Source organism: Podarcis gaigeae (genome assembly GCF_964106915.1).
Source record: "Podarcis gaigeae genome assembly, chromosome: 8".
Taxonomy (NCBI): Eukaryota; Metazoa; Chordata; class Lepidosauria; order Squamata; family Lacertidae; genus Podarcis; species Podarcis gaigeae.
This window is the reverse complement of record NC_139684.1, coordinates 65,378,161-65,396,180: the sequence shown is the minus strand read 5'-3', so window position 1 is coordinate 65,396,180 and position 18,020 is coordinate 65,378,161. Positions and strand designations below refer to the sequence as shown.

Below are 18,020 nucleotides of genomic sequence, written 5' to 3'. Positions count from 1 at the left end.
CTTCCTGTTAGTCATTTGTTCATCCCACACTTCTACCTGGAAAAAGTCAATAGTTTTGTTGCATGAGGACAACAGAGGGCTTTTAATCGACTTTGTGCAAATCTATGTGGTTGAATCCCTCTTGCAAAATGCTGATAGCATGGACACAGGCACTCTAACTCTTCTTAACATGACTGGTCCTTTCTTCCCACTCAAATTCTTATTTTAATATTTGCAAAAAGATATATGAATATTTTAATGAATTAGCATATAAATTATTCTCCCGAGTGTGCATTTCAAAAACAATAAACTTCACAAATCCTCAAATAAATGCCACCTTGTTTTGATTGCAATTTTGGTAGCTGTTATATTACTGTATTGTGGAAAGACAAACAAACAAACAAACAAGCCAACTGGGCACACAATTTGCCCCCCCCCCCCAATACACAATCCATCCTTTCCCCATTCATAAATTTTCATCAAATGGGATATCCATTTTAGAAATATTGTCTTTCCCTTTCCCATAATCCCATACACAAGTACAGCCTGTGTGTCCAAATATAAGGCCTAAGCACATTTTGACGCAAGGCAGGACTGAGAGACGGAAGATATTTTTAATGTATATTTTTAAAAGGTCTTGTTAGGAACCTTCAGCTGTAACAGATGTATTGTAACGTAAGATCTTGTACCAAAATGTTAGTCTTTAAGGAACCACAAGACTTCATATGTATATGTGTGTTTGCTTTCACACAGCTTTGCCTCTGGAAAATAACGCATCTTGTAAATTCCGCTTGATCAGGGCTTAACTCGCAGCTTCCAGCACATTCATAACAAAGAAAACTACATCTCCCAGAATGCACCAGGGCTCGTTGCTCTAAGCCACGGTCCCGTTTACCTGTCACGGCTTGCAGTTCTGTGCTTTCTCCGGCAGCAGAGACAAGACAGATTGCGTCAGCCTGAGATGTTTTCTGCAGCCTCTTCCCACCCGAACAAAAGCAACGTTAGGGGACCGAGGCTCACCAAGGCTGGATTGCAGGCAGACATGGTCCTCTCAGCCTGGTGGGTGTGCCACTGCTACTAGTGATGTCTGTCTGTTCATGTGGCCTCGCCTTGTTGCAAGTGGATCTGATAAACTTCCAGATGTAAAAGGCTGAAGGGAGAGAGAAACAGGACTGCAGAACAGGTACGCTTGATCCCAGAAAAATGACAAGCCAATCCATGCCTGGGATCTGCGTTAATGCGCCAATCAGGGCTGAAGATCCACAGATGGCTCAACAAAGTGCCATCCTACAGGACCAGAGAAAACATCAGGCAGGGCCACAGGGCCACCTGGACTCTGGAAAGTGGGTTGGGCTCCATAGCCGAGGAGAAAAGGACCGGGGAGAAGCAATGGACACCTTGGCTCAGGCTCTGCTGAGTTCCATCGGCCATCAGCCTTGCCCTTCCCGAAATGACCTGGAAAATGGACGGTCCTCATCATCATCAAAAGCAGCAGGGTTGGAGCTGCACCAGATCCTGGTGTTATTGCTCAGGCTCTCCAGAAGCTGCCCTTTCAGAGAGGTCAGAGAGCGATGCTCACAAATGCTAAAGGCTGCCCAGGTAAGATGCCAAGTCTAGGCAGGCTGATTACAGATGACAGAACATGGTCTAAACCACCTATATTAAGTGAGCTCACGGGAGACAACTTGTGTAAATCATAGAATCATAGAGTGGGAAGGGACCATGGGTCATCATCATCATCAAATTTATTGCACTAGCCAAAGGCCATGGCATCATTCACAAAGGAAACAAAAAAGAAAAACAACAATAACCATAAAAACATCAGGCACTGCAAATACAATAAACCATGGTCACGTCTTCTAGAAATTGTTTGCTGCATACGATAGAATAGCAGGGGGCTCTCAGATAGAATGTGCCAGCTTAAATGTCCGAATCACCTTTGCAAATGACCGCTATTTTATCTAGTTCTTTTCTCCTGATCTTCTTAGCTGCCAACGCATATAGCGCTACTTTATAAGTTACGAAGTCATGAGGGTCATCTAGTCCAACCCTCTGCAATGGAGGAAGCTTTTGCTCAACATTGGGCTCAAACACACGATCCTGAGATTAAGAGTCTCATGCTCTACCAAAATCCCTAGTGGAACAAGAGAAATGGCTTCAATGCAGGAGCTCTATCTCCTTGTTTGGGATGTTGCGTTGGGAATATGTGGATCTTCAGCGCCAATAGGTACTCTGCACATGACCAGGGGCACTCCCTTATTTGTTATTACTTCTAATGCGACAGGGTCACTAGGGTGGAATGGAAAATAGGTTTTCAGTCCTAGTTCAGAATTAAGGCCTAGCAAAATCTTCCATACCATCCTACTGGCCTCAGCTGAGCTATGTCACCATAGATGATAACATTCTATATTTTATAACAACTTATATTGGCAGGCAGCCATAAGGGCTAGAATTCTTTTCAAGATGTTGAACTGTACCAGTACCATTCTGTGTGCTTGTACAATATGCGTGCAATCAATAAATCATATAACCATAAATGTAATAAAATTTAAGGGCTAGGACAATAGAGAAACAGCAGTCCCTGAATTTCAGATAAGGCTGTCTGCGACCAGACCTGGAATAGTTTCTTCACTGTCCCCAAAATGAGAAGGAAGTAGCAACTTCTTCATATATATTTCCTGAGTAAGAGAGGCCCCATCTGCACTATGTATTTTTAAAAGTATCGTATGACTTCAAATAATCATGAGTCCCTCCAAACAATTCTGGGAACTGTTGACCCCTATTCCCCTCACAGAGCTACAATTCCCAGCGTTCCCTGGGAAAAGGGATTGTTAAACAACTCTGACAGTTGCAGCTCAAAGGGAGGGGGGAGTCTCCTAACCAGACCCTCCAAGTGTCCCTATTTTCCAGGGAGAGTCCTGGGTTTACGGAAGCTGTCCTGGTTTCTGATTTGATCCCGAAATGTCCTGCTTTTCCTTAGGACATCCCTATTTTCATCAGAGAAATGGTTGGAGAGTACAGAATAGGACGTCCCTATTTTCGTCAGAGAAATGTTGGAGGGTATGCAACTCTCAGCACCCTTAGCAAACTACAATCCCCAGGATTCTTTGGGGGAAGCCAATACTGTTTAAAGTGGCATGATCATGGGTGTAGCCAGGGGGTGGGGTGGGCAGCTCTCCTCCTATTCAAGCAAATCAATAAAAATCATGAGTGTAGCCAAGGGGTGGCAGGGAGGGGCAGCTGCCCCCCCATTAATAAAAATCAATAAAAATACATAACTAACTGAGGTTCTGCCTCCCCCCCCCCCAACATGAAGCCTGCCCACTAACATAAATTTGCAGGCACAGAATGAATCAAAATGCAAAATGCTCCAAGAAGGGCTTGCTGTTAGTGTCCATCAGCTCATTGACGCTGCCAGTGAGTGCCTTTAATGTGACAAGATGGTTGTCCCTGCCCACCCGTCAAAGTGGCTTCTGGGTGGTGGGGGAAAGTGAGGAGCTGTGCTGCTGAGCTGAAACTGGGCTCCCCAGCCCTGGCATAAGGCAATCAACCAAGAGGACAGGACTGGCTTGGTTTAAAACCAAGCATCAAAACATTGACTGCCGCATACAGAGTGAAAGCCTGCAGGAGCAAAACAGTCTTTAATAAGGCAGCACAGGAAGGGGCCAGCTGTACTTCACAGTGCCAGGTGTTCCATTATCTAGGTGCACTGGCACGATGAAGGCCCTCTGTGTAACACGGAGATGTGTTTGCTGCAAGCCTGTCCTTATTTTCCTTTGTGAAATGTTGGGAGGTGTGACAAACACAAAAGGCCCCTCGCAGAGCAAATCCTGCCACTTCACACACAGCTTGCAACTGCAGGGGTGTGCTTTGAACTGGAGTGCAACTACCTTTTTCAAGCGTATCTTTTTTTTTTAATGTATTTTTATTAAAGATTTTCTTGGTTTACAAAAGTATGGGCAATGTCTCTCTCTCTCTCTCTTTTTCTCCAAGTAACATTTTTTACAGATCAGTTTGATTTGTTGAGACATTAGGAAGAAAAGGGGGAAAGAGGTGGAGGGGGGAAAGGTGAGTGGGGGTGGGGTCGGGTGGCGATGTTTCTATTTTACTTAATATATGTGGGGTTTTGTGTCAGCGTCGCTTGTGCAGGTTCTCTGCTATTCACTTGTGTCCCTTTGGTGGTGAGAGAGATTGGGGTTGGCCAAAGGTGTCATTGTTTGTTTGTGATTAGCTGTGGTGATCTTTGTTTTCATGTGTGAGTGGGGTGGGTGGGTGTTTTGGCTCAGGTTGGCCATATTGATTTGTATGCTGTTGGTGGATTTTTGTCATTGTCTTGTTGGGCTGTGTATGTGATAAAGGGGAGCCATACCGGGGTGAAGGCGTCTTCTTCTGTATGTCCCAGTGTCAGTTTCAGTTTATTCGTTAATTTTTCTAGTAAGGCTGTTTCCCATACTATTTGGTACCATTGGTCCATGCTTACTCCTGACTGGTCTCTCCAGTGTCTGGTTATGGTGTTTCTGGCTGCTGAAAGTAGGTGGGGTATAAGTTCTTTTGGTGTAAATGGGCATTATTGTCTTGGAAGATGTTTAGTAGGGCCAATTCTGGGGTGATTTCTAATACTTGCTTAGTTATTTTACATATTTCTCATATGGCTGTTGTCCAGAATAGTTGGATTTTGGGGCACTCCCACCACATGTGGAGGTATGTGCCTGTGGAGGTGCACCCTCTCCAGCATTTTGGTGAGGTTCCTGGGCGTATTAGAGAAGAAGCAAACACTTTCTTGGCTTTTAAATTAGCAGAAGACAGGCTGTTGCAGGAGAAACCAATGTAGCAGGGCACATGTATTAACTTTCTGCAACATACAATTGTGTATCTGACCATGATCCTTGGTTTCATATAATAGGATGTTACAAGCATGGCCCTATTTTTACCTTTGGCAATTGATTTAATGTATTTATATATACCATCACCCGCCTGCATTTCAATGTCAAAACAACCCTGTGAGGTAGGTTAGGTTGTGAGGCAAAACTGCATTTTTTATAATAAAAAAACATGTGTTTATGTGGAAAAATCTACTATTTAATGCTGGTGAATTTCCACAAGAACTTTAAAAATAAAATTAACTGATGTAGAAATGTGGAGGACAGAACATAAGAGTGGAAAAATGAGGAACTGAGAGCGACCGAAATTGACAGATTGCTCCCTCTCTATCCAGCTCTAACTCCCCCACGGCCTGTAGAGAGAGGCTTTGCAGGAATCTTTGCAGGAATCTTCCAACAGAATCTGCAGAGGGGAGTCCAGCAGGTGTGAGAGGTGTGGAAAAACCCACATGTTCCTTTTAGAAATCCCCCTCTTGATTCCATTTTCCTTTCTGTTTGTGTTAGGAAGATGAAAGGCTGAGGGGTTCCAGCAAGTCTAGTTGTTTGGGATGCGTCATGGCTCCCGTTGCTCAGTCCCAGCTCCTGCCCACCTAGCAGTTCAAAAGCACGTCAAAAGTGCAAGTAGATAAATAGGTACCACTCTGGCGGGAAGGTAAACGGCGTTTCCGTGCGCTGCTCTGGTTCGCCAGAAGCGGCTTAGTCATGACCCGGAAGCTGTCTGCAGACAAAAGCTGGTGAGATGAGCTCGCAACCCCAGAGTCGTCCGTGACTGGCCCTAATGGTCAGAGGTACCTTTACCTTTACCTAACAACTCTCAGCACTCTGAAAACCAGGACTGTTTAAGGAAACCAGGACTGTTTAAGGGGGTTCGATACTGCTTTCAGAGTAGGCTGCAGATGGGGCCTAAGAATCTTGCTCATTCCAGCATGAAGGGGTGGGGTGGGGGGCAACAGAAAGAAACGTACTGTGAGAATTGAGGCTGCAGTCCTAACCCATTATTACCTCGGAGTAAGCCCTGTTGAATTCAATAGGATTTACTTCTGAGTAGACATGCTTAGGATTGCATTGCAAATTGATTGTGCAGTTGGGGATATGAGGTTTAATAAGAAAGCTAGGCTATTAGAAAGAAATAGACAGTAAATATGAATACCGTTCCATTTTAAATCTTCAAAAACCTATATTGATGGTATGCTAGAAGTTTCCATTACTCTCCAAAGCCCCATTTATTGTAATCCAGTTTCCCCTCCCGCCTGCACTCTTCCTTTCTGGATGAGAGCCTGTCAAGAGAGAAAAAATTAACACTGGGTAAAATTGGAAAAGAAGTTGTTCCATTAAATTATCTCTCTCTCTCTCTCTTCTCATCAAGCTCTTGAATATATATATTGATTTCCCCAGTGCCTTTGGGCAATCATTAATTTCTTTTCTATTTGCGCACTAATGGCAGGCCAGGTGTCTTAGATATTACTTCTGATTACAAAGGATATAATAATTTGATCTAGTCAAGCAAATACTGCAAACTGGAAGCCTCCCCTGTTAGCATTTCTGGATTTCTCCTCACCCCAACTCTTCTCCCCAAGTGCCATCAGGATTTCCGGAAAGTTCACCCATATGCTGGCATTTGGTTCCTGAAGGTGTCACCCACCGCTGCATGGTCAAGGTCTTTCCCGTTTTGTCCAGATTGGACTCCAAACCTCAAAAGTGGTCCAGAAAATAGAAGAGAGGAAGAAAAGTCTGGCAGCACACTGCAGTGGCTGGGCAGATGTGAGGCCCTCTCACAGAACTCCCTACAGTGTAAAGTATTGTTGATTTTTCAAATTTGGATTGTGTCCTAATGAACTCTTCTTATATGGCAGTGGTTTTCAACCAGCATGCTGGGGCACCCTGGGGTGCCTTGAATGGTGGTCAGGAGTGCCAAAGGCAACACTGGCCTCTCTTCCTTTTTCCTTCCCTCCCTCCTCTGATGCCCTCTTGCATCTTTGCTTCCCAAAAGCTTGCACTGCTGTTTGTTGCAGCAGCCCTGGCTACAAGCTCCCCAGGCGAATGGTGCCTCCGGGGCCGACCATGGGGTGTTTCCCAGGTCCCTGTAGGGCAGGGTGAGAAGTCACTTCTCTTTGGGGCATGGGGGCAGCTCAGATATTAGGGGCAGCAGCTATGGCTGCCCTGAGGACTCCAAGGAGAGGGGAGAAGAGAGGAAGCTGAGGGAACACTCCACAAGGGAGGGTGTTCGAAAAGGGGTGAGGGGCTGCCAGCTCTGCAGGCAAGGGGTGACAGAACTGGGCTCTTGAGCCTCACAGGGGTGCCGCAGAAAGCATGTAGTTGGTCAAGGGAGCCGTGGACCCAAAAGGGTTGAAAACCTGTTATATGGGATCAGACCATTGGTGGCCCATCAAGTTTTAGTAGGGTGTTCTCCAGGAATAGGGACGCAGGTGGCGCTGTGGGTTAAAGCCTCAGCGCCTAGGACTTGCCGATCGAAAGGTCGGCGGTTCGAATCCCTGCGGCGGGGTGCGCTCCCGCTGCTCGGTCCCAGCGCCTGCCAACCTAGCAGTTCGAAAGCACCTCCGGGTGCAAGTAGATAAATAGGGACCGCTTACCAGCGGGAAGGTAAACGGCGTTTCCGTGTGCGGCTCTGGCTCGCCAGAGCAGCGATGTCACGCTGGCCACGTGACCCGGAAGTGTCTCCGGACAGCGCTGGCCCCTGGCCTCTTGAGTGAGATGGGCGCACAACCCCAGAGTCTGTCAAGACTGGCCCGTACGGGCAGGGGTACCTTTACCTTTACCTTCTCCAGGAATGGAGAACCTGTGGCCCTGCGATATCAAATGATATAAAATTTATATCAAAAGACAGGATTTCTGGAGAAAAGGACAAAATTTCAGGTGCAGTTTATCAATCAACCCCTCTTCACATGAAACACTGGGAATCGTAGCTCTGTGAGGGGAACAGGTGGTGCACAGCAGCTCACAGCGACCATAACAAACTAGACTTCCCAGAATCCCTTAGGAAAAGCCATTGACTGTTTCAAGAGGTATGATACTGCTTTAAATGTATAGTGCAGATGGGGGCTGAAGCCCTACTCTGAGCAAACCCATTAAAATTAACAGACATAAGATTTGTTGTTGTTGTTTAGTCGTTTAGTCGCGTCAGACTCTTCGTGACCCCATGGAACAGAGCACGCCAGGCACTCCTGTCTTCCACTCCCTCCCGCAGTTTGGTCAAACTCATACTGGTAGCTTCGACAACACTATAGACATAAGGTAGTCATGTTCATTAACTTCAATTGGTCTAGTCAGAGTAGGACTTGGGCATATACCTTTGAAACACTATACCTTTACAGCAGTATCATACCACTTTAGTCATGAAAACTGCCCTCTCCAAAGCAGGACACATGGCTACTCTACAACGAAGCCTAGCCTTTAGTTATAATTTATTTCATTTCTGAATCTCTTCCTGTGAAGTGTCCCAAAGTGATGAATAACATCACTTAGGAGCATGAGTATATGCAGACCCTGCTAATATGGGACTCTTTTGGGAGCAGGGTGTTCTTCCACTCCTGACAATGCTGCACCGCAACCTTTGTATGGGAGCATTTCCCCCTTAGGAGACTCTTTGAATCACCTTGGCAAACAATGGCCTAATTCCCCCAAGATGTTTGATGCCACGCCACTCCTTGGTTGCAAAACAGGAGTGGAGGATCCCTCCCAGTCGCAACAATGTCCAGATGAGGCCAATTTAAATCGGAGCAAACAACAAGAGATTAAAGGCTCATTGGCAATCTGGAGTGCAGTGGAGTAGGAAAAGTTGGGTTCTTTGAAAGGGAGCAGATGGGGAGGCAGGGAACTTGCTCCGCTTGGAGGATATTCCTGAAAGCCACTGATGCTTGAGAGAAAGAGGGGTACAGCGGTTGAGAAGGCCCTTAGGAAGCCCCCTCCTATACTGGTGCCCCCACCACCCAACTACAGGTTGGTTTACACCATAGCAACAGTAGGTAGTTACGTGTCACCATCATAAATATCCCACAGTGGGGTGTCAGATTATAATGCCAGTGCGTCATAGTGTGGAACCAGAACCTGAGAGATCAGGGTTCACAATTCCCACTCCCTGCCATGAAACTCACTAGATGACCTTGGACCAGTCACTGTCTCTCAGCCCAGCCTTCCTTACAGGGTTGTTTTTAAGATGAAATAAGGAGGGGTAGAACCATGTATGCTGCTTTGAGCGCTTTGGAGGAAAAATGGGATAGAAATGCAATAAATAAGTACACACACAACACACACATGCAGATATTTTGAGGACCCACCTTATTTTTATGACTGTAAGTTGTTTTAAACTGTTTTCAGTATTGCGTATTAATGTTGCAACCTGCCCTGGGAACTTAAGGTGAACAGCGCATTAATAATAATATTAATTGGAGCAATTAAAAGGCACGTCAGGCAGGAACATATCATACTAGTGGTAAACATGTTGACCATGGCATGCATTTAATTATCACGAGTGTGGAGATTGGCTCCTTTACCAGTTATTGGTCAATAGAAGTGGTGTGGAATGTCATTTGTATGAATAAGGAATGACTCCATAGTGATTTCTCGGCAGTGGGGGGAGGTTTCCATTTGTGCTATTTTGCAACAGATATAGTTGGATAGAATTATCACCTCCAGGCCTCACCAGACTTCCTTTTTATTGTGCATTTGTGATGATATGTGCTCATGATAGTTAGACACAATCCTGCTTTCATAATACCATTTGTACCTGCAAAGGTTTTGGGGTGGCCATATTGCTTTGTTTTGAATCAGTGCATGTTCCATAGCTTCCTGCTGAAATTCCTGCTGAAACTTTTCGTACCACCAGTGTTCCAGGGTGTTGTTATTGTTTGACCTGCTTTAGCCGTGCTAGAATGCAAGAGTGCTGCTCCAGGTAGCAATAATGCAGTAACTTTGGGGAGGCATCGCAGAACAACTAACAAAATGGAAACTATGTGTGTGGATGGTCCGGCATGAATCCACTCTGAATGACATGTTGGTGAATAGACCTGCACATAGACAAATGATACCAGTCTAGAGGTTTTCAAAGGCTTTCAATGCAGAGATTAAGGATTGAATCTCTCTCTCTCTCTCTCTCTCTCTCTCTCTCTCTCTCTCTCTCACACACACACACACACACACACACACACCCTGTATCGTGGGTTCTGAAGCAATCTCTGAAGATTCTGAGGTTGAGAGACGATCCCAAATGGGTATATCTGGTGACAGATTTGTGGCATGTGCTCTCACACCTTTGTGTAAAGAAAAGCAGCCCCGGTGCTAATTTCTCCTGCTTCTCCATCCCCAAAAGGCACAGCTGTCACTCAAGCTGTCACTCTGAGGCTTGACACAGTCACATTTCCCTCTGCCTGGAAGTTAATTAACCTGGGAGGAGATGCTCTCCTTCTACCATTGGCCTTTCCCTGAACTTATGGCCTTTTTGTAAGATGTGAATAGGCTAATAGGTTCCCTAGAGAGTGGCTAGGTCTGTAAGAAGAAGGACGCAGGCTGGCAGCTGATGGCGGTCTCTTTTTTGGGTTCCTCTGTCTGGGACGAGCATGGGGGAAGGAGCATTAATTTGTCTCCCATTAGGGTCAAACTGATCACCATATTTGAGGAAGGAGCTACGGTAGCTGATTTGGCCCCCTCCATATGCCATTGGACTCCAACTCCCATCATGCCCAGCCAGCATGTGCAATGGTCAGTCAGGGATGATGGGAACTGTGGGTGGGCAAAATGGGGAGGGCAGCTCATTGGCCTTCCCTGGCAATAACATTTTCTTCCACATCAGTCCGCTCGTTCTCTAACATCAGCAGCCGAGCACCTCCTGGTAGTCCCTACACAGGATGAAGTATGTGATGTGGTTGTCCAGGAAAGGGCCTTTTCGGTGGTGGCTCCTTGTGGTGGTGGCTCCTTCGGTGGTGGCTCCTCCCTTCCTACTGAGATGTGCCTCACCCTATCTCATGACCCATCTAGTCCAGCATCCTGAAAGCGGCTGACCAGATAACTCTGGGAATCCTGCAAGTTGGACAGGAGCACAACAACACTCTTCCCCCTTGCCACCCCCAGCATATGACATTCAGAGGCGCAATGCCTCTGACAGTGGAAGCAGAACATAGCCTTGTCCTCTGTGACTTTGCCTAATCCTTTTTAAAAGCCATTAAAGTTGGAGGCCCTTGCTGCCTCCTGTGGCAGCCAGTTCCACAGTTTAACTATGTGCCGCAGCATGAAGAATTACTTTCTTTTGTCCTTTAGTGTTATGAGAGATTGGGGGGGGGACTTGTCTGCATCCACTCTCTCCATGCCATGCACCATCTTATAATCTCCTCTCCTTCCGCCTCTTACTTGCCTTTCCCCTAAACCTAAAAGCCCCGAATGCTGTGACTTTTCCCCATAGGTGGAATTGCTTCATCTCCTCGATCACGCGACCCCTCCACACATCTGGTGGCATGGGTCAGGCCCGTGAAAAGCTGGACGTGCCACCGCAAACGTCTTCTGTCTTTGAAACGTGGTTGCGGCCAACATTTTTGATGCAACAGCAGAACGCGGCAGGAAGATTAGAACCAGGACCATTGTCAGGCAGCAGGGGCTGGTGATAACACAATCTTCCTTGAGGAAACCCTTTGTTGAGCCACAGAGTTGTGCAATGGCAAATGCCAAAAAAAAGAAGACCCCCCGGCTCTTGCTTAGTTGCCTGCAGGCTGGTGGGCCTTTCCCCACTCCTACAGCAAATAAAGTCAATATGGGGTGCAAGGAGCCTCTAGAGCTGCAGCAGAGGCTTCGTCCTCCACGGCCCTCCTTTATTTGTAGTGTTATTTGCCCAGATTGGCTGAGGAACTGCCTCTCCTCTGCACTGCAACGACCCATTCAATGGCTGCTCTGAGAAGCGCTCTCACTCTCAGGGAAGGTGCAAAGGCACGGTGCTCTATTGGTAGGCTTCCCCGATTCAAGCTGTTGCCGGGCAGAAGGCGGCTGGGGGAGGGGAGCAAAGAAAGACCTGGGATGTTTTGTTGCAGAGTATTTCTGTTTTCTGGACTTCGCCGCATGGAAGTCTTCAGATCAGACAGCAGAGATTGCTGTCTGGGGCCTGGTTTTAAAATAGCTTCTGGTTGGAATGAAGTAGAGCTGAAAATGACCGGGGTGGGAGACAATCCACGTTTCTTCCAACTAGGTTCAAATGTTTGCTTGTTTTTCATCCATTAGTAAGTGGCAAAGCGGCATTGTGAGACCCTTGGAGAGATGTGCGGCCCGATCTTCCGCATGCTTATAGGGAAGTAACTCCCACTTTAGTCACTGTTGCTTGCTTCTGAATTTGTTTGATTTCCCTACATGCCCTTCACACTTCTCCACCTGAGTTGCGAACCGTATAAAAATACAACATCAGTTACATTCCTTTTTCGATCCTATGAAAATTAATTTCAAATTATACACCAAAACTATAGGGTAGTAGCCAATGCTAGTACTACTCAGAGTAGATCCACTGAAATGAGTGAGCCTGAATAAGTTAGATCTATTAATTTCAATAGGTCCACTCTCAATAAAACTTCAAATATTGCCCTCTATAACTATACTACACCTACTCTAACTATTTTTATATAAAATTATATATTTATTATAAGTGTGTATTGTCTGATAATATCCATTGTCAAATCACTACTAATTATGTTGCTGGATTATTTACCATTCTGTTGCTTGTTTGTCAATACAGGCGACTCTCAATTTATGCTGGTTTATGTTCCTGAAATATTGTGTAGTCAAAAGTGCGTATAGTCAAAACACATTGGCTTCAATGGCAGGTGGGATTGTCAAAGTATTTTTTTCAAGATGTTCACCCTATTTCTGCCCCTTTTTATTTTTTTTAAAAAATGCCAAGTGCCTAAAAAGAATGCACACAATTTAAACATGTGTAAGTTGTGAGTTATCTGTACAGTGTTTTATTTATTATTGTTTATTTCTATTTAAATTTTGTATAGCTATAAATTAATTTTAAAAAAATAAATGCAGAAATAAAAGTGGATAAAATTTTTATTTTCTTTATTTTTTAACAGAATGCATATGTTGCCCAATTACAAAGTTTTATGGGTGACTTATAACAAGAATAAAAACAGTTACAGATAGGTAGCCGTGTTGGTCTGCCATAGTCAAAACAAAAAAAAATCCTTCCAGTAGCACCTTAAAGACCAACTAAGTCAGTTCTTGGTATGAGCTTTCGTGTGCATGCACACTTGCATGCACACGAAAGCTCATACCAAGAACTGACTTAGTTGGTCTTTAAGGTGCTACTGGAAGGAATTTTTTTTTGTTAAGAATAAAAACAGTATGTGAGATGGTGTTGCAGTAGCTGTGCTTTGGAACCCCCTGCCTATAAACAAGAGGCAGGTACCTTCATGATGCAGTTTTAGGCCCCTGCTAAAAACTTTTTTTTTATTTCAGCAGATCCACCCAGACACATAATTTGTTGTGAATACTTGTTTTGAAATTCTGCTTTAAAAAAAAAAAATCTGTATTGGATTCATCATCATTGTTTTATACATGCCACTTGGGGTTTTTTTTAATTAAGTGGTTTACAAAATTTGTTAAGCAGTGTAAAATGCAGTGATAAACCGCCAAAACAAAACAAACATATAATACAGTGTCAAAACTGTGCCAGCAGGAAATAAAGCCAGTGTGTGTTACAGTCACAAAAAATCTGATCTTTGGGGAAAGCGGGTGTTTTTGACAAGACCTCCCTATCAATTATAATTGCCAGTAATATTAAATCAAATAGCTTTTTCATTTTCTGGTCCTGCTGCCTCCACTCTTCTGTGTGCTACATTCAATCCTGGGCTTATTTCCTCCAAACAAACCATAAGCAGTAAGCCATAGAACATGGAACCTTGGCTGCAGCTCATGATTTGTCCTGAGCAAGATAAACCACCTATTCAGGTCTGGACATAAGGCAAAGCCAAACCCAGCAGTGCAGCAGCAGGACATGAGAAGGAGCAAAGTGGCTGCAATCTTCTCTCCAGGAACCCACACGGTTTGATCATTTGCCATGGTTTGGCTTAGCGTTATGTGCAAACTGGGCCACTGACAGCTCATAACACATTGTCAACAACCAATATATATAGCCCAACATCTCTTTCCTCTTTTGTGGTTTCCAGCTTGTTGAGTCATTTGCTGGAAAAAATATATATGATCTCATTTTGTTTAATCCCTTAAAAAAAAGAACTCAGGTATCTTAAAAACAACCTTTTACTGATGTCTATGTGTGTCCAGTGGAGGTTTTAGGGCAGACCAGGAAAGGATCAGTTTTCATGACTTACTAAGGCAGCAGTCCTGAACTCACTCGATAGGAAGGAAGCCCCACTGAACTTAGCAGGACTAACTTCAGAATAAACATGTTTTGGATTTCACTGTGAATTGATAGGATAAGATGCCATAAAAGTTGGGAAACCTGTACCTTTAATAATAATGGCTGTGGCTGTGGCTTTTCTTCCTCCCGTAATACTAAGAACAGGGCAAACAGCATCTGCCAGAGTTATCTTTACTAGTACAGTGGAACCTCGGGTTACGTACCATGCTCTTTATGAACGCTTCAGGTAACGAGCTCCGCTAACCCAGAAGTAGATGCTCCTGCTTGCGAACTTCGCCCCGGGATGCAAGTGGAAGTTGTGCACTGGCAGTGTGGCGGCAGTAGGAGGCCCCATTAGCAAAAGCGTGCTCATTTTAAGAACGGTTTTGGGTTAAGAACGGACCTCCGGAACAAATTAAATTCGTAACCGGAGGTACTCCTGTAAAGGTACAGTAGCACTGCCTCCTAATATATCAGGAATAAAGTGTAAGTACTTGTTCCAGATTCTTGACTAGGGCCTTGGAAATCTTAGAACTGCCAGTTCCTGTTAAATTACTATGTAAAGGATACTTTAACGGGAGGCTGCAGACTTTGAAATCTAAATCTAATTTTGGCTTTGAGAGATTAAACGAGGGTCAGGGGTTATTTTTGCAGCAAAGAAACTTCTTCCATTTGATACAATATTCCTTCTCCAAAGTTTCAAGTGCTCGGATAAGTACAATATGCTTTCAAAAGCTACATTCCCAAAGCTACATTTCAAAAGCTATATCACACCACAGATGTCTTTGTTGTTAGAATTAAGCAGACTGATCATCAACAAAGAATGGCCAGGCAATAGTGATGTGAACCTTTGGACAATCAGTGCTTCTATTGTCTGGAATGGATTGAGTTTCCCAGGAATAGAGCAACAGACTTGAATCTGTTATCTATTGAATATTTTTTACACTTAAGCCCCACCTTTTCTCCAAGGGGCTTAAGGCGGTGTGCCTGGTTCTCTCCCTTCCACATCTTATCCTCGCAGCAACCCTGTGAATTAGCCCTGAGAGACGGTGGCTGCCCAAGGACCCCCAGTAAGAATCATGGCCCAGTGGGGATTTGAACCCTGGTCTCCCAGGTCCTAGTCCAGCACTCTAACCACTACCCCACACTCTCTTCCTCTGGAAAGAGAGGATTCTAAGAATAGAATGTGAGCCTGCTGGATCAGGCCAATGGCCCCTCTCGTCCAGCCCCACGTTCTTACAGTGGCTGATCAGATGCCTGTGGGAAACCCATAAGCAGGATTTGAGCACAAGAGTGCTCTCCTCTCCTGTGGTTTCAGAAGCATTTTGCCTCCAAACAGTGGAGACAGAGCATAGCTGTGGCTAGTGGCCATTGATAGCTAATCCTCTTTTAAAGACACCCAGGTTGGCAGCCCTGGCACTCCCTGTGGGAGTGAGTTCCATAGTTTAACTAAGTGCTACATAAAAGTATTTTTTCCTATCAGTCCTCAATCTTCTGACGTTCAGCGTCATCGGATGCGCATGAGTCCTGGTGTCATGACACAGAGAGAAAAACTTCTCTATCTCCACTCTCTCTGTGCCATGCATTATTTTATAAACTTCTATCATGTCACTTCTTCCTCGTCTTTTCTCTAAACTAAAAAGTCCCAAATGCTGCAGCCTTTCTTCCTCGGGGAGTGGCTCCATCCCCTTGATGATATTATGAGTGTTGTTGAAGAACGAGAACTGTGTTGTTTATAAGCAGATTACTTCTTTCCTGTAACTTCAGAAGTGCTTCTTCAGTGCTGCTTACCTCGAGGGCAAATTTATGGCTCTGGATCAACTGCTCTGGGCGTTCAAGGAACAAATGTTATTTGAACAGTGTGCTAATCTCCTCTGCCTCCCCCCCCCCCTTCATACTCCCCTCTCTTTATCACTTTGTTGTTCTCTCACTGCAGTTGTTTTGCACATTCCAGAGAAAAGAGGGCCCTCTCCACACTTGATCACTGTGTACTCGGTTTTTTTTCTCTTAACTCATCTCAGAAACTGAAGGAAAGAATAGACACCGTCTCTTAGTCATACCTGTGAAAATAAAGGAAAACAATCAACTCTCTAGACATTTAAAGCAGTGAATCCACAGCCTTAAACTGAGAATTCTCCCGAACTAGAATAGTTACAGCTCAAAACTTGCGCACGTTCTTTCGACAGTTAGTCCCATGTGGGGCTTGTTCCTAGGTAAAGTGTGCATAGGATTGTTGCCTTGGCTGAGTCATTTATTTATTAAACTTACACCCCGCTCTTCCTCCCAAAGGAACCCAGGGTGATAAAACCCTGCAGCCAGTGATAAAACAATGCAGTTAAAAAGTACATATACAATTAAAACATAAGATAATCACACGCTCTCACAGCAAGTAATTTCAAGGTTGCCAGGAGTTGCATCTTTCAGGCATCAAATGCCTGGGTAAACAGGAGTGTTTTTCAGCTCATAACAACAGGCACACCTCACCTAGAAGGCATTCCACAAACAGGGAACTGGCACTGAGGATATGTTCACATTTTGGCTTACTCTGCACCTAGTGCGGTCCTACTGCTAGTTTCTGAAGCTGCGTTCACACGTTAGCCACAGTCCCTAGCAGTTCTGTAGTTTATTACTGCCTGTTTGGTGTGCTTTCCCTAAAACCAGCACCAGTTCCAGTCTGGTTATAAAAATGGATGAGGAAGAAAGCGGTAATGTGAACATACCCTAACAGCCTTTGTGCAGGGGCAGATCTGTGTGCAAGTTCTGGTGGCAGCTTAATGAACAGGAGTTCCAGGGGGGCTGCAGGGAAAACAAAAAATGTATGACAGGTATAGACATCCCCAGCTCCCCTTCCTGAAAAATGAAGAAATACTTGTAAATGTGGCTCGATGTGCAGTGGGGAGGGGCGGGATGACTTTGCTGCGCTTCAAGCCCCTAATGTGAACATATTCAAACCCTGAGGCTACTTCCATACTGTTGCTATTTTGCAAGTGGGATTCAAATTCAGGATAAATTCTTGATAAACAGGTTGCCTGGAAGCAATGCAAATGGCACTCTTGCGCAACAAATCTGCTCCCATTCACTCGATGTTGTGCAGTACGAAAAGTGGTGGAAAACTACAGTGGAAAGTGCAGGATAACCACCACTTGGCAGCAACCTGCAAACATTTGCAGAAAAATCCTGATGATTACTCAATATATATGATTCCCTCACTTCCAGAAGAGCTGTTTATTGAGGGTTGTGGTGGTTGTTTTTTCAAGCTTTTCTCCTGAAATGTATTTTTCAGTTTCAAAAAATACATATGACATACAATCCCCATGTACCTTCCCTGCCTGAAAAACATTCCGTGTGTAAGATTGCATCAAAGTCAATCAGCAGTCAGTAAATGATAGGCAAAGATTAAGCAGCTTTGTACAAGATTATATCAGTTAGCAGGGGCGGCCCAGTGGCGTAGCGTGGGGGGTGCAGGGGGGGGCCGGCCGCACCGGGCGCAACATCTGGGGGTTAGGGTTAGGGGGCACAAATCCACGGGTTAGGGGGCGCAAATCCATGGGTTAGGGGGTGCAAATTACTTGCCTTGCCCTGGGTGCTGACAACCCACGCTACGCCACTGGGGCGGCCCATCATATTTCGCCGCATCCGGAACCCAGAACCCAACACTGCAGCTGCTTCTTGCTTCTCTGGCAGCGGCAGGAAGAGGCAAGTGGTGCCCATGGAACTCCAGGATCACAGCAGGCCTCCTGCCCCCCCCCCCCATCGCCAGTGGCGGCAGCAGTAAGAGCTCGCACAGAACTCCACGAAAGCTTGCCAGAACC

The 18,020-nt window shown here is 45.2% G+C and overlaps 1 protein-coding gene across 2 annotated transcripts in view; it reads left to right on the top strand.

The window, feature by feature from the left end:
• The first annotated feature begins 867 nt into the window (after nucleotides 1–867).
• Nucleotides 868–18,020, top strand: part of SESN2 (sestrin 2) — a 57,231-nt gene continuing 40,078 nt past the window's right edge. The window contains exon 1 of one of the 2 annotated variants that reach the window (XM_083750803.1): nucleotides 868–1,578. In XM_083750803.1, the coding sequence (XP_083606929.1) occupies nucleotides 1,183–1,578 (396 nt within the window). In that variant the 5' untranslated portion in view covers nucleotides 868–1,182. The remainder of the gene's footprint in view (nucleotides 1,579–18,020) is intronic. The other variant, XM_083750802.1, reaches the window with a different exon arrangement.